The sequence below is a fragment of the Stegostoma tigrinum genome, chromosome 3, assembly GCF_030684315.1.
Source record: "Stegostoma tigrinum isolate sSteTig4 chromosome 3, sSteTig4.hap1, whole genome shotgun sequence".
NCBI lineage: Eukaryota > Metazoa > Chordata > Chondrichthyes > Orectolobiformes > Stegostomatidae > Stegostoma > Stegostoma tigrinum.
The window spans coordinates 6,023,956-6,040,367 of record NC_081356.1 but is presented as its reverse complement, the minus strand read 5'-3'; the positions used below and the strand labels follow the sequence as shown (position 1 = coordinate 6,040,367).

General features: G+C 43.1%; 1 protein-coding gene across 1 annotated transcript in view; it reads left to right on the top strand.

Moving 5' to 3' along the window:
* Window positions 1-16,412, top strand: part of spata6l (spermatogenesis associated 6-like) — a 69,589-nt gene that overhangs the window by 29,000 nt on the left and 24,177 nt on the right. The window contains exons 6-9 of the mRNA XM_048527892.2: window positions 4,295-4,419; window positions 8,546-8,638; window positions 9,051-9,296; window positions 15,596-15,707. Coding sequence (XP_048383849.1) covers window positions 4,295-4,419; window positions 8,546-8,638; window positions 9,051-9,296; window positions 15,596-15,707 — 576 coding nt within the window. The remainder of the gene's footprint in view (window positions 1-4,294; window positions 4,420-8,545; window positions 8,639-9,050; window positions 9,297-15,595; window positions 15,708-16,412) is intronic.

Genomic DNA, 16,412 nt, shown 5'->3' with positions numbered 1-16,412 from the left:
TGACTAATTTCAGGCTGTAGTTTACAAAGCTTGATTTTTATTTCAAAACTACATCAGGCACCAAATTGGATTCTGAAAATTGAGTACACTATTAGGAAAATATAGGTCGTCTGTTTGAAATGTTTGCAAAATATGTCCACTAATGCTTTGTTACTTTTACTTACATTGAACTTACACATTCATTAGAGATCCTGAAAGCTGGATAGCAGTCACTCTCTGCTTGTGCTATTTCCTTTCATATAGAGATAGCACGGACTACCGATTGCTGGAGAATGTGAGATAAAGTGTAGAGCTGGATGAACACAACAGGCCAAGCAGCATCAGAGGAGCAGAAAGGCTGACGTTTTGGGTCTGGACCCTTCTTCAGAAAATGAAGAAGGGTCTGGGCCCAAAACGTCAGCTTTCCTGCTCCTCTGATGCTGATTTGGCCTACTCTGTTCATCCAGCTCTACACCTTATCTCCTGTCATACAGACCTGGTTGCTGTATTGAAATGCAGAAAATGTGTTTATTTTGTTATTGAGATTCGGGCAGTTGTTGAAGCAATGCAGAGCCAAGGTAGAAATCAGTTAAAATCACACATTATAAATGAAAATGTTTACTTTCTTTAATCACCACTTTACTCTTTCATTTGTTCACAAATGGGCCAGAGCTTTTTCGATGTTTTTAAAAAAAACAATTTACGTGTTTGGACTGTTTGAGGCTCCTGGCCTTGCTTGTGTCATCTGTATATTTGCAAGTGTGATCTTTCAACAGGCTGCCTTCATGTTTACTGTCTGATTAGGAACTTTGGCCCTACCGAGGCCATGCTCAGTCAATCAATGCCTCTTAAGGATATTGCGAATAGCAGCCTCACTGAGGATGGGGTGTGCTGCTGACCTGCCTGGAGAAAAGGGTGCCACAAGATAAAGCCCATACCCACCTCAGAAATCATAGCCACATCCTATTGCCCAGAATGATCCAATTGATTTTTCGGCAGGAGTACACTTCCAATTCAAAGTTGTTTTTTTCCGCAACAGGAACTGCTGCAGATCACAATATGGCTCCTTTAAAGTAACTTCTGGGAATCACACTTGCATTTGTTTCCCTTCTCTTTCTCGGTAGTAGAGGTTGTGGGTGTGGAAGGTGCTGTCACGGTAGACTGCGTTAGTTACAGAAGTGCATCTTGTGAATGGTACACACTGCTGCCTTTGTGCATCAGTGATGAAAGAAATGAAAGTTGAAAGTGGCGGATAGGGATACCAATCAAGCTGGCTGCTTTGTCCTGGGTGGTATCAAGTTTCTTGAGTGTTGTGGAGCTGCACCCATCCAGACAAGTGGGGATATTCCATCACTCTCCTGACTTGTGCCTAGTAGTGGACAGGCTTTGGGGAGATAGGAGGTGAGTTAATTGGGCAGAGTTCCTCATGTCTTACTTTGTGTCAGCATCTAACTGGTTCAGTTCAGTTTCTGGTAGAAAAACAGAAGTTGCTGGAAAAGCTCAGCAGGTCTGGCAGCATCTATGAAGAAAAATCAGAGTGAATGATTCAGGTCCAGTGACTCTTCCTTAGAACTGAGGGTTGACCTTTATAGAAGTTTATAAAATTGAGCGGTATGGATTGGGTGAATAGCTAAGTTTTTTTTTTCCTTTTTTTCCCATGTTAGGACAGCTCTGAGGCAGGGTCACCGGACCCGAAACATTAACTCTGAATTTTTTCTTCACAAGATGCTGCCAGACCTGCTAAACAATTCCAGCAACTTCCGTTTTTGTTCCTGATTGACAGCATCCGCAGTTCCTTGGGTTTTTATTTAGTATTTAACTCACTGCCACATCCTTTCCAGGCATGCCCACCTTGAAGTTCTGCTCCTCTCTCAAACAGGATTTCCGTTCCGATCTTTCTTCTTGTCCACTGACATTCATTTCACTGTCAGTCCTGGTGTTTGACCAAGTATTTGATTAAAACTCGTTTCCACAGCCTCAACTCAGACTCACTCTACTGATGAAGGGTCTAGGCCCAAAATGTCAGCTTTTGTGCTCCTGAGATGCTGCTTGACCTGCTGTGTTCATCCAGCTTCACATTTTATTATCTATCACTCTACGTGAGTTCCAGCTGAAGTATCATCCCTCCTGTTGTGAATCCTCCCAGGATCACAGATATCTCCGTGATGTCCAATGTTCCACGGACAGCTGCTCTTGCCGCATCCTGAGGTCCACACTCAGTGCCATGCCGCATCACATAACAGACTCTTGACCTTTGCCTCCAACAGCATCGCATCACACTGGCTCGGGGCTGCACCACTCCACAGTTCCACTTCATGCTGCAGCTCATTTGTCATACTAACAAGAAACCTTTTCTTTTCCTTTCCAGACATCAAGGTCCACAAGATGCAACAAGTTAGATACCCATGGCCCTCTGGGACCTTCCCTCTGATTCCATCTCCTCTTCCCAACCCCACCAGCTGTTGAGTGTTCACCTTCCCTCCTAACGTTCTGCTTTCCGATGTTTGCTGAACGTTCTCTACTCAGCAAAGGCCTCAGCTTTATCCCTCTGCATCCCCACCTTAACGAATTTCAGGCGTGACATGATGTCGAACTCTTGTTCTGCTGTGTTTGCCTCCATGCCTGTTTCTTGGGATAAGAGTCCTCTCCCCGTCCCACAGACCCCTTCGCCTAGGTCCAACATTCTCCCTCCAACTGAAACCCTCCCTCTGGCCTTTTACCTGCACTCAATCTGATGTTGTGATAATGGTTGCCTCAATTTCTCTGCCCCCCCCCCCACCACCCCCAACTTCACCAAATCCAACCTATCTCCCTCCAAACTGACTGCACTCCGTGCACTTAAATCTAACTCTGACTTTGATATTAAGCCTGCTGATAAGGGTGGTGCTGTTGTAGTCTGGTATGCTGACCTCGACACTGCAGAGGCCGAGTGCCAGCTCTAAAATACCTCCTCCTACCTTCCCCTGGACTGTGCCCCTACCATCAGGCATCAAGCCATTGTATCTACTACTCTCTGATGAAGGGTCTAGGCCCAAAACGTCAGCTTTTGTGCTCCTGAGATGCTGCTTGGCCTGCTGTGTTCATCCAGCCTCACATTTTATTATCTTGGAATTCTCCAGCATCTGCAGTTCCCATTATCTCTGTATCTACTACCGTAACTGGTCTTGTTTTCATCTGGTGACCTCCTCCCCGCTCCCCACGACATTCAAGCTGATAGTCCCACAGCTCGCTTCTACCTCCTTCCAAAAATCCACAAACAGGACTGTGCGGGCAGACCCATTGTTTCTGCCGGCTCCTGCCTCAACAGTTCTGAGGAAGGGTCACCGGACCCGGATCATTAACTCTGATTCTTTTTTCTTTACAGATGCTGCCAGACCTGCTGAGCTTTTCCAGCAAGATCTTTTGAAGTCCTTTACAAAGTTTTCTTTATTACATTTCTTGCTGTGTTTGTGTGGCATAAAGTAATACCTGTATTTGGCCAATACAATTAGTTTTTAATCACATCACTTTACGTCCTGTTCAAAGCTGAACTCTCTAAACGCAGATGGTTTTCTGGGATATTATTTCCAAGAACCTTATCAATGACTGAGTGAAAGAGACATTTCCATGACCACACAGTGAGGCTACTTTTCTTTGATAACTTTGCCCAGTTTAAAGAAACCACGTGTGGACTTCAGCAAATCTGTTCTGTCCTAATTTCCAATCCCACCTTCCTGTTTTCAACCCACAGTACAGTTCTTCAGTCAGTGTAACAATTTCTCCTTGGATGTTCTATTTCACTCTGAGACCAATGCAGCACATCCCTTACACTCCCATGATCAGCTTACATGTTTCCATAAGCAGGATGCAAAATGATTGTTACAATACAAAAATAATTAATAGTACCTATGCAGTTCCACCTCTCAGAAAATTTATTTCTGGTATTCGTTGTGTTGTGAGAACTTACCCTCCCCTCACCCCCATCTTATTGTTGTCAACTGTTTACATCTGATTTTAAATAAGTGGCAGAAAATGGCAATAACAGGGCTACGTATATCAGAGTCTTTGCAAAACACCCTAATTCCAAATTGCATTCCTTATCATGTCCTTTAACTTCTGAATACGCAGTTACATTACATTTATGATTGCATATCACAGTAGCTGATACTAACATCTTTGAGAGTAAGTTCCAATGATTCAACACTTCTCTGGTGCACCCTATTGATAAATTTTATTTTAATGACCCTTTATGGACATTCGTTGGCAGAGGATCCTGCAAATAAGTGTGGTGGATTTCTGTAAAAAGACTGATCGTATTTTCATCATTTGATTATAGTGGATGAAATCTTAGCAAACTACGAAGACAGTACTAGGAATTTCTTGTTCCCCGAGCCAAAATTAACACCGTCATACCCTGGAGTGGATAGAGAAGTGCTGATGAAAAGATGTTCACCAGCTTTTGTAAGATACCATTTTCAGTTGATAATTATCAGAATTTAGTGATTTAGTTTGTGATTTTATTTTATTGTATCTTATACTTTTATAATGTTAAGTAATTTCATTATAAGGATTATCATTTGTATAGCTACGATCTAGGCTTCAACTTTGACTTTCAGCCATAATGGTGGATCAACTTAATATCCAAACTACAAAATCTAAATAATCTGATCAGAATAAAACAATGAATCTACTGTGTTGCTTAAACCTGTCAGAAATGAGTACACACTTTCAACAAGGGCATGGGAATCTTTGAAGACACACAAATCTTACCTTGGGGCCTGTGAGTACCATCCAAACTGAGTATCAGCTATTTGGTTATATGGGAGGCTGCATTAAATTAAAACATTCTGGTGTACATTTATATTGTCTTCCCAGCACGGATAAGGAGGCTATTCACTTCACTATGTATGTGCTGGATATATAACATATAGGGGACTGTAATTATCAAAATATTAATCTGTTTGAAAGGCAATCTCCCAATTTGATAGCCCCCAGCCCAGCACAGCTCGCTTTTACCTCCTTTCAAAAATCCACAAGTTGGATTCTCCAAGCGGACTCATTGTTTCAGCCTGCTCCTGCCCCACAGAACTCCTTTCTTCCTACATTGACTCAGTCTTCTCTCCCCTGGTCCACTTGTTACTCACGTACATCGGTGATTCCTCTGATGCTTTATGCCAATTTTAAAACTTCCAGTTTGCAGATTCTAGCCACCTCCTCTTTGCCATGGACGTGCAATCCCTTTGCACGTCCATTCCCCACCAAGAGGGTCTTAGGGCTCTCTGCTTCTTTCTGGAGCAAAGACTTGAACCGTCCCCACCCACCACCCTCCTCTGCTTGGCCGAGCTCGTTCTCTTCCTCAACAACCTTTCTTTTAACTCTTGTCATTTTCTTTAGGTCAGAGGGGTGGCCATGGGTACCCACACGGCTTCTAGTTATGCCTGTCTGTTCTTGGGGTACGTAGAAGGTTCCTTGTTCTCGTCCTATTCTGGCCCCCACCCATAACTCTTTCTCCGATATATCGATGAGATCGTCAGTGTTGCTTCCCTCTCTCGCCCAGAATTGGAAATGTTCATTGATTTTTACATTTCCAATTTCCACCCTGCTCTCACTTTCATCTTGTCTATCTCTGACCCTCCCTTTCCTTCCTCAACATCTCTGTTTCCATTTCTGGGGAGAGATTGGCCACTAATATCCACTATAAACCCACTGACTCCCACAGCTACCTGGACTATACATCCTCACACCCCACTTCCTGTAAAGACTCCATCCCATTCTCTCAGTTCCTCTGTCTCAGTCGTATATGTTCAGATGAGGCCAACTTGGACAAGGGAGCCTCCGAAATGTCTATCTTCTTCAACCGAGGATTCCCCAGTACTGTTGTCAACAGGGCCCTCAACCAGATCCGACCCATCTCCTGCACTTCTGCCCTCACCCCTTCTCTTCCCTCCTACAGTGATGGCATTTCCTTTCTCCTTTATCTACTATCCCACCAGCATCCACATCCAGAAGATCATCATATGTCATTTCCTCGACTTCCAGTGAGATACCACCACCAGACACATTCCCCTCCCCTCTCTTGTCTGCCATCCGCATGGACTGTTCCCTCCGGGACACCCTGGTCCACACTTCCTTCACCACCAGGACCCTACCCACACTCTTTCTCTCTCCCCCCCCCCCCCCCCCCCCTCACAGTGCCACGGTACCTTCCCTGGTGTAACACCTGCCCATTTACTTCCTCCCTCCCCAGTATCCCAAATATACTTCCGGATGAAGCAACGCTTCAATTGCACTTCGCAGAATCTAGTCTGCTGCATTCACTGTTCTCAATGTGGTCTCCTCTACATTGAGGAAATGAAACATAGACTTTGTGACTGCTCGCATTTATGTTCTGCTTGCATAAAGGACCCCGAGCTTCAAGTTGTTTGCCCCTTTAACACACCACCCTGTTCCCTAGCGAACATCTCTGTCTCTGGCTTGCCACAATGTTCCAGCAAAGGTCAGCGCAAGCTGGAAGGACAACACCTCATTTTCTGCCTGGGGACCCTGCAGCCCTCCGGACTCGGTATCAAGTTCCATAATTTTAGGGCCTAAACTCTCCCATGTCCTAACTGCCCCTACCCCACACACCAGACCTTGTTATCGCACAGTCTTGTCATTACACATTACCTGTTGTTAGTCACTAACAGTCCCCATTAACAACTATTCACCCTCCCAGCCTGATTGTAATCAACTCTTTTTGTCTGCCCAACTGCTATTCTCTCACTTCGATTTCCCTCCCTATCTTCTGCATATAAACGAACGATTTCCCAGATACCATCAGTTCTGAGGAAGGGCCACCAGATCCTAAGCATTAACTTTGATTTTTTTTTCTTCTTCACAGATGCTGCCAGACCTGCTGAGCTTCGGGCAACTTCTGTTTTTGTTCCTGATTTACAGCATTCACCATTCTTTCAGACTTTAACTCCCAGTATGGCTCATGTATCTTTCAAACCTGTGTTTTAGGAATAGATGATAATTGCAGTCATTGCAATGCAGTTATAACTACTTGTTACATATGCATCTCATCCTCCCAAACTTCCACCAGTTCCACCCCACCAATCATGGCTTTGCAATGACTTGACAGATGCTTAAAATAACCACATTGATAAAGGGATGTTTAGGTCCACCCCTAATGGTGTCAAGCTTCAGTGTTGTTTGGACCTAGACACATCCAGTCAGGCGGAAACAATTCTGTTTTTCTCCTGACTTGGTCATTGTAGGTGGTGGATACATTTGTAGAGCAAAGAAATGCATTACTCCTCTCAGAATTTCCAGCAGATTAGAGACTTGGAAGGGCAAGTAGATAAATGGGACTAAGTTAAGTTAGGATATCTGGTCAGCGTGGATGAGTTGGACCAAAGGGTATGTTTCCATGCCCTACAGCGCTGTGACTGTCACCAGGGATAAGTAACAAATACTGACCTAGCCAGTGACATCCACATCCTGTGAAACAAAGTCACAGAAGGATGAATGCAATGTTCGTGACTTTTTATTATATCAGTTGCTGTAACTTTAGGGACATGAAGTGCCCATGTTTATTGCCCTTATTGTTCTGGCTGCTGCAAAGAAAATTGCCAATTCCTGAAAGTTTGGGACAAAAACAGAAATTGCGGGAAAAGCTGAGCAGGTCAGGCAGCATCTGTGGAGAGAAAGCACAGTTAATGTTTTGGATTGAGTGACTTTTCCTCTGAATGCTTGCGCATCATTTCACTCGGGGGCAGATTCATCCCTTTCCTTAAAGATTCCACTGCAAATTGAATTTCCTACAGCCACGTTCATATCACTTTTTAAAAAAAACACATCACACACTGAAAATGCTTAAATGAAACACAGTCCTAGAAATCATACAGGTCCCGCATAAACACTCGCAGGCAAGCCATCCAGTATGATTCCAAACAAACTTCCCACAAGTGTCCAAAATGCTTAAAGTATCGGCAAAGATCTGTAGCTTGGGTTATGGAAGAGGTTGTTGACTTGCTCGCCGAGCTGGCTTGTTTCTGTTCACCATGCTAGGTGACATCATCACTATATTCTGTAAAATAGTTGATATCAGCCCTAGCAGTTACCACAATGTTTTACATATAGCAACACCAGTACAATGTGTTACAAATTTATAATTTGATGGATTAAAAAAAAATGTAAGGTCAGCATGGTCTGACCAGACACGTGGCCTGCTCTGAAACTAGAGGTGGCGATTTAACCTGAGATTCAGCATTGGGCAAAACAGTAACTTCGTGGTAACTTCAGCCATTTGGGGAATCTACCCACACTTGGCATCACGCTGTATTGCAAGCCAACTGTCCAACCAATTGCAATTTGATAGACGTACACTGCCAAGTCTCCATTAGCAACATCTTATCAGAAGTTCAAAATTGCTCTGTCTATGAATCTCATGCTAATTTAGTTTGAACATTGTGAACACCGATCAGACATTTCTGGGTCGGCAGCTCCCCACTGCAACACAATATTAAATAGTACAACATTTTGCAATAAGGTGAATAGTTCAGTCAATTAAACAGATAATTCAACGTTTCTGTCAACATTCCAGTTAATTGCACCTAAATTGGAGTTTTCCACGACAACAACAATTACAGAGTGCTGCCCCAGATCACCAAAGAAAATTTCTTCCAGTTTATGCCTGGTGAGTCTATAGTAGTAATGTTCCAATTGTAGATGATCCTATATTAAAGAAATTGTGACTATCAATGTTTTGAAACTGATTTTTTAACATCAATTTTGCATAAAATGGTATTTGATTTCATTCTTACTGATTTCTTGTCGATTATAATGTGTTTATGTTACAATATAGAAAATTTATAACAATTATCCCTGTAATAGGATATCTGTTCATTGGATTAGTTGTCACTGTAACTCAGACATGTGGTGTAAAACTCTGCATATGCAGGCAAATGGGGTTTTTGCCACATGTCTGGTTGAAGTTATGGATCGCAATCACAGGAAGCCCAGAGCGTTTTGCGGCCAAATAAAAAAGCAAAATAAACTGTTCACATTGTAAGGCCACAGTTTCGTTACACTTTATTTCTTTAACACAGTCAGAAAGTGGAAGAAAGGAGAATCAATTTAGAAGACCAAGGTGTGCCAAATCATTTAACCTGATAGGAAGATCATGCAGTGAAAAGAAATCTGAAAAGGAACGCAAGAAGCCAGCGGTAGCAGCCAGATCACGATCACTTTCTCCATACTGTAGGAAGTGTTTACTTGAGCTGTGTTTAGATGATGGGCAACATTCATCCCCACGCAAGTCAGATTCCTTTGGAAGGACTTTTACGAATCGCTCTGTAAGTATCTTTAAATTCATTGGTTTAAGTGCTCTTTAGGAATGCGCTAATTGAAGTTTAATAACATATGTTTCTTTCTCACTATAAAAATCTCTAAGTTTTGTAGTACTTTTGTAGTTTATTCATGATAAAGAAATCATGTTCCCTGAAATTACATTGAAGAATTCTCAAGGGGTACTCGGCGTTTTCTTTTAAACTGGTAAATGCCTTCCTTTAACATGGCAGGAAGATAACTTAAAAATAAAATGTGCATGAATTAGTATCCATAGTGTAATGTTATCCATTCTTTTTATATTGTTCTAAGACCTAGAGATAAAATGCATTAGTTATTATGATTAGAATCTAAGGAATAAAAGATAATTCCTAAACAAAGTACACCTCTATTCAAGCTTAAAAAATGATTCACTCAGCTGTCATCACAGCTTTCCAAATAAGTCTGAATGCTATACATACTTGGAATGCATTTGACTTTGTTATGCAGGATTTTTTTAAGAAATTGTATTCTTTCAAGGGCTGTGGATTGGGTAAGGTCAGCTCTATTGCCCTATCTAATTCCCTTTGGGACATTAGTGATGAGCTCCCACCTTGAACACAGCTGTCCGTCTTCCAGACCATATATCTGGCCGTCTCCACATAATCATCTATCCTTCCCCCTCTGAACTCACTCTCTGACATCCACTGCTGCATCACAACGGCTGATTGGGAACCCCTTATAAATAAAATGGCCATCCTCCTCTTTAGTGATAATGGGAACTGCCGATGCTGGAGAATCCAAGATAATAAAATGTGAGGCTGGATGAACACAGCAGGCCCAGCAGCATCCCAGGAGCACAAAAGCTGACGTTTCGGGCCTAGACCCTTCATCGGTGAGGGTTCTGGAATAAATAGGGAGAGAGGGGGAGGCGGACCGAAGATGGAGAGAAAAGAAGATAGGTGGAGAGAGTATAGGTAGGGAGGGGATAGGTCAGTCCAGGGAAGACGGACAGGTCAAGGAGGTGGGATTAGGTTAGTAGGTAGGAAATGGAGGTGCGGCTTGGGGTGGGACGAAGGGACGGGTGAGAGGAAGAACAGGTTAGGGAGGCAGAGACAGGTTGGACTGGTTTTGGGATGCAGTGGATGGAGGGGAAGAGCTGGGCTGGTTGTGTGGTGCAGTGGGGGGAGAGGACGAACTGGGCTGGTTTTGGGATGCGATGGCGGAAGGCTTTGCTGTGGGAGTCGGTGGGCTTGAAATGGACATCACCGCTTCCCCCACCACATCCCAAAACCAGCCCAGTTCGTCCCCTCCCCCCACTGCACCACACAACCAGCCCAGCTCTTTCCCTCCACCCACTGCATCCCAAAACCAGTCCAACCTGTCTCTGCCTCCCTAACCTGTTCTTCCCCTCGCCCATCCCTTCCTCCCACCCCAAGCCGCACCTTCATCTCCTACCTACTAACCTCATCCCACCTCCTTGACCTGTCCGTCTTCCCTGGACTGACCTATCCCCTCCCTACCTCCCCACCTATACTCTCCTCTCCACCTATCTTCTTTTCTCTCCATCTTCGGTCCGCCTCCCCCTCTCTCCCTATTTATTCCAGAACCCTCACTCCATCCCCCTCTCTGATGAAGGGTCTAGGCCCGAAACGTCAGCTTTTGTGCTCCTGGGATGCTGCTGGGCCTGCTGTGTTCATCCAGCCTCACATTTTATTATCATCCTCCTCTTTATCTCCCTCTTCTAGGCTACATCTGCCTCTCTCTTAGGCTATTGATTTGTGAAACTGGCTTTGTACTCTGAGATCTCCAGCTTTCAATTGGTCATCCTTAGGACAAGTTTCCATTCCCTCAATGTTCAGTTGTCCACATCTACAACAAGGACTTCCTCCTAGTACATGCTCACATTCTTGGCAGCTTTCATATTCCTTCATTTCCAAAAGTCCAAGGTAGGCAGCTCTTCATTCTCTCCTTCTCAAATTTCTTGAGATGAATCCTAGAAAGTGACAGTTGTCCCTCGAGGAGATGGTTACTCTTTTGATTATATTGCCCCAAGGTGGACCCCCACATGGCAGTTACAACTAAAACTGCTCACAAAGACCGCCATCCAACAGGCCGTCAGGCTTCTGAAGTTGCGGCTCCAGTGCCTGAATTGGTTGATGACTCCCTACGGTATGCTCCTGCAAGGTCTTGTGCGTTGTGATGGTCTACTATGCTCCCTATAAAATGACTTCCCTGAGAGGTGTGTACCTCAAAGATGAGGGCCCAGAGTGACGTAATGCATTGGGACATCAGGAGGAGCAGGATGTGGAAAAAGAGGAAGAGAAAATAAGAAAAATGGAAAATGCTGAGATGCCCTCACTGCAAAGAAAGATGGGTGTAGCTGGTACAGGGCTTATCAGGATGCTTTTGATGCCTGGAGTCTTCTGATCCAGATGGGTGGCATGATTTGGAACTCAGATTGAGCCACTTGTGAAAATATTTCCATTGAAACCAAACCTCCAATCCATTTCCACTCCAACCTACCCCCTCCCACTATGGTATAAATGCTGCCCCTCCACACTTGAGATGACTCTTCGTCAGAGCTAAAGTAGACACAAAACGTTAGTTTGCCTTCCCTCCACGGATGCCGCCTGACCCACTGATCTCCAGCATTTTTTTTGGTTTCAGTTTCCATTGAAAAGACAGTCTTGAATGGGTCAATTGCCTGACAAACAATGATGCGCATGCATTGTTTCTCCTTTTAAAAACCTTTGTTTCCCAGTCCCAATCTCCTCCTGCGTTTCCAGTCTCATCTTTGACAAACAGAATCTCAGACATCCAGAGTCATGAGCCTCCATTTATAATTTCTTTCAAAAGTTATAAAGTGCACATTTAGAAATGAATTAACCCAATGAACCACTCTGTGCTATGCCCAGCAGTGTGCCCTCAGCTGTCAGCCGTTTCTGGATGAAGTGGAGGTGGCTGCCTCCTTTCTGTCAACTTGCAGCTGAAATACAGCAGCAGGCACCGTCTTCATGCAGGTGCTGAAGGGCATATTTCCAGAGGCTGTGTCAGTGCAGAGGCAACCTCTGTCACTGGGCTTTGTTGAACGTGGGCCAATGATGTTGACAACAACGTTGATGTGAGGTAATATCTTCACCCTCCTCACTGCCTGAAACCTTGGCTGGAAGGGTATATTGTTTGGGGCATAATTGGCAAGCATTCTTAATATTTTGGCACAATTGATTAACTAGGAAAATGCCACACTAATGTTCAAGATGTACATGAATGTAGGCTTTGGAAGGCACTTAAAAGATTTGTTTACTTTGGCCACCAGCAACAGATTTGCTCACACCTATCAGCGTTTCCGGAGGTAGTGCTGGGTCATGGCTTGAGAATGGAGAGGTTAATTCATCCCATGTGCACCAATGTTGTTCAGAGTTCTAAATGAATGAGATCCTTCATTGATTGGCTCACTTTGTGGAAAGTCATGTACAGTAGTACTTGGAATAGCTGCGCTAACAGCATACATGCATACAGATAATCCAAGCCACCCCTAGTAGCAATGACTGTCATGCCAACAGTACAGAAATGTTAGATTGGATGCAGTGGTGCCTTGATTAATGCTCCCCTGCAACCATACCTCCAGCCTAGACCTTTGTTCAGTATCGTGGCCTCCCTCTTCCAGCCTGTAAGATTAGAAACCTTCTTTTTCTTACTCTTAGTCTCCAGGAGAGTTTTGTGGTCAGTATTGAAAAATGAAGAGGCTGCCATGCCCTGGATGCCAGGCCTCTGTTTCCTCCCACCAAATACTTGCATCTTTCCAGCAAACAATGCCAATGGTAATGGCTAGTGTAATGCCTTTAAATAGGATTACATTGCAATGTCCCATCTCTATCCACATCCATAAATTGGCTGCCAAACCCACCCTCAATGAGCAGCTTGTTTCTGCAATAATCACCCACCCCTGATTGCTTACCTCCCAGAATGTGGTCAGAATCCAGAAACTGTCTTCACTCAAGTTTCTTGACCCTGGACAAAATATTCTTCCAATGGAGTATATGTCCATTCAGTAACGGAGATGCTCAGCTCAAGGCACACCTATGTGTGACATAGCTTTGAAATATGTCAATCCTGTTGAAGTTTTACTTAAAGCCAGGCTGTCCAAACTTCGCTCAGCAGTACTTCTTGGTAGTACATCTACATCCAGTTGTTGTCAGTTCCATATTTCACATCATTTACAGTAATTAACATCTAGGGTATTCCAAATACTCAACTAAATATCAAGACATTTAGATTGCACACAGTGCAAGTATACAAGATGACTGCAAACATTAAATAAATTGTTTTGTATGGAGGTTTAGAGTTAATCAGACTTCATGCAAGTATATTCTCTCAGTACTTGAACATGGGGCAGAATTCATCAGACACCAAGGAGACTGGGGTAAAGCCTGGAGGTGGTTAACAAATAATGGATCTTGTGTTGGGAAAATTCTGTGGCGTACTGCTGCCAGCAGGCTGTTTTCCATGATTGATCCAGTTACCCTATGCATGGTGGTCAGCAGCAGAAATTTTCATAATTGGTGCCCAAATTGGCTGATTTTTGGATCTTGTTACAAATTGCTGGTGGAGCGTGTGTGAGGTGATTACCAGTTTTGTGAAGGCAGTTTCCTTAGAGTAGGAATTGGGAGACAGTGGCCACCAAGGCTTCATTGAAGGTGATTAGTAGAGGGATTAGATGCGATAAGAGGAAAACCTTTTTCAGCTAGAAGATGTCAAGAATTCACTTTGCCTCTTTCTGCATCAGTCATCAAAATACAATGTGCACCTGAAGTGCTGTCACCCATAAGGGCACAGACTGACTACTGGAAGGTGAGGTTAGAATGGACAGTTAGTTTTTTTTTGAGGGGCCACGTGATGGGCTGAATGGAATCGTTCTGTGCAGTGACTTTCTTATGGTGGCAAGTGGCGAACAGAAGGAAAGGCTACCCTGCAGTCCCAGTAATGTCTCCACGAAGTTCCCTGTCCATTCCAGGGGGCCTCCCTAATTGAACTTAAATATGTTTGTGTGGCAATAGCTGTCAGTTTTCTGTTTTGGAATGAAAGAATTGAGATTGCTAGGCCATGCATATGGAGCTGGTCATTTCGGAGGCCTCCCGATGATATGGATCCCATTAACTGTGTGCTCCGGTTTACTCCCACAGCCCAAAGATGTGCAGGTTAGGTTGATTGGCCATGCTAAATTGCCCGTAGTGTTCAGGCGGGTGTAGATTTAGTGGGTTATAGGGGGATGGGATTGGATGGGATACCCTGAGGTACAGGTGCGGACTTGTTGGACCAAAGGGCCTGTTTCCACACTGTAGGGATTCTATCAAAAAAAGAAGTGGGTTGAGGACCTCGGTTTGGTGCCATTGTCAGCTCGGGTGCTAAAGCCCGCAAGATTTTTTGCCCAGGGAGTCTTATAGAACAGAAAGAGACAATTCAGTCCATTATCCTCTTGCAGCTCTTTGACAGTCCCACCAGACCTATTCCCAGGCCCCTTTTTCCATAACCTTGCAATTTCCTTCCTTTCAAGTACATATCAATTTCATTTTAAAAGTTAATTTGAATCTGATTCCACTAACCATTCAGGCAGTGTATTGTATATAATGACTCACTGTGTCACCTCTGACCTTTATGCCAAGTACTTTAAATCTTTGACTTTCTGGTTCTGACAGTTCTATGCCAGAAGATGTTTCTTCCTCAGCTATTCTCCAAAACACTTAATAATTTTAAATACTTCTTCTAAATCACCTTTCATCTTTCTCTGCTCTATCCATTTATTTTCTAGACTCTTCACGTAACTGAAATCCTCATCTCTGGTGTCCTCTGTACCTCCTGTAATGTATGGATATCTTTCGAAAGTGTGAAGCCCAGAGTTGGTTATGAACAAATGTACAAGAATTTTATTTTTTTATTTTACACATCTCCCTGGAAAGTAAATGAAAGTATTATGGCCCTTGGGCCAAAAGAATTGCTGGATTCTGATAAAACTTCTGAAACTGTTGCTTTGAGAGGCAGTACCACAAATAAAATATTGTGCTGCTGGAAGATATGTGATGAAAATGAGATTGAACCTAAAGGAATTTAGCCACATACAAAAATCTAACTCTGATTGTATTATCAGTCATTACATCAGGACAAAATCTTGTTTCATAATTCACCGTTTGGCTGTTCACTAAACCATATGATTCTCTAACTTAAAGCATGAAAATTGAATAAGTGACTCCCCGGTTTGTGTAACCCTAACCCTAACCCTATTTTGCTTTTAGAATTATAATTTTAAAGTTTATTTTGTTTTTGTTAGTGTGACAGAAATCCATGTGAGAAAAAGCATTCATCTTCAATATCATGCTCATCCTTTGATAGAAGTGCAAAGCCCAGGCCAAGAACTGCTTCTCCATCAATCTGTCATATTGGTAAGATTATGCTCATTTATATGATGATTGTAATTAGTTGAGAAATGAATTCTGTAGATATATCCAAAGCTATTTGGAATAAATAATAAACTGAGGATAGTTAAAAGAAGTTGAATCAGTTCCAAAGAGGAGTCATTATTGGACTCCAAGCATTAACTTGGTTTCTGACTCCACAGATGCTCCAGACTCTCCAGTCCTTTGTTTTTAGTTCAAGTAACTGCAGACTTTTTGTCTTTTTATCTCTTTTTTTTTTTTGTTTTATCTAAGAACTTGTGAAATTATGGATATTGCCACCAGGACCAACATTATTATCTACCTCCTAGTTACTCTTGGACTGTGATAAAAGTGCTCCCCTAGTGCTATTAGGCACAGAGTTCCTGAGCTTTGATCCAGTGACATATTTGTTTAAAAATCTATGTTTAGATATACCTGTGTCCGTTTGTGGAATAGTGGGGAGTTGTGGAAGGAGTCCTCAGCTGACGACAGTCCATTAATGACACAGTTCAAGTACTCCTTCTGTCACCCACAAACCCCGAAAAAGGACTTGAATCTGGAGCTTTTGACACAAATGTAAGCATTGCTATTATTGTGTCACAAGACCTCTTATCAATTTTAAAGGTGAAGGAACAAGGTTGGTTGTTTGTTGGGCTATGCCTTATGTACTTTTCATAATAACAAAAATATTTTAAAGCAGTGTGGAATTTA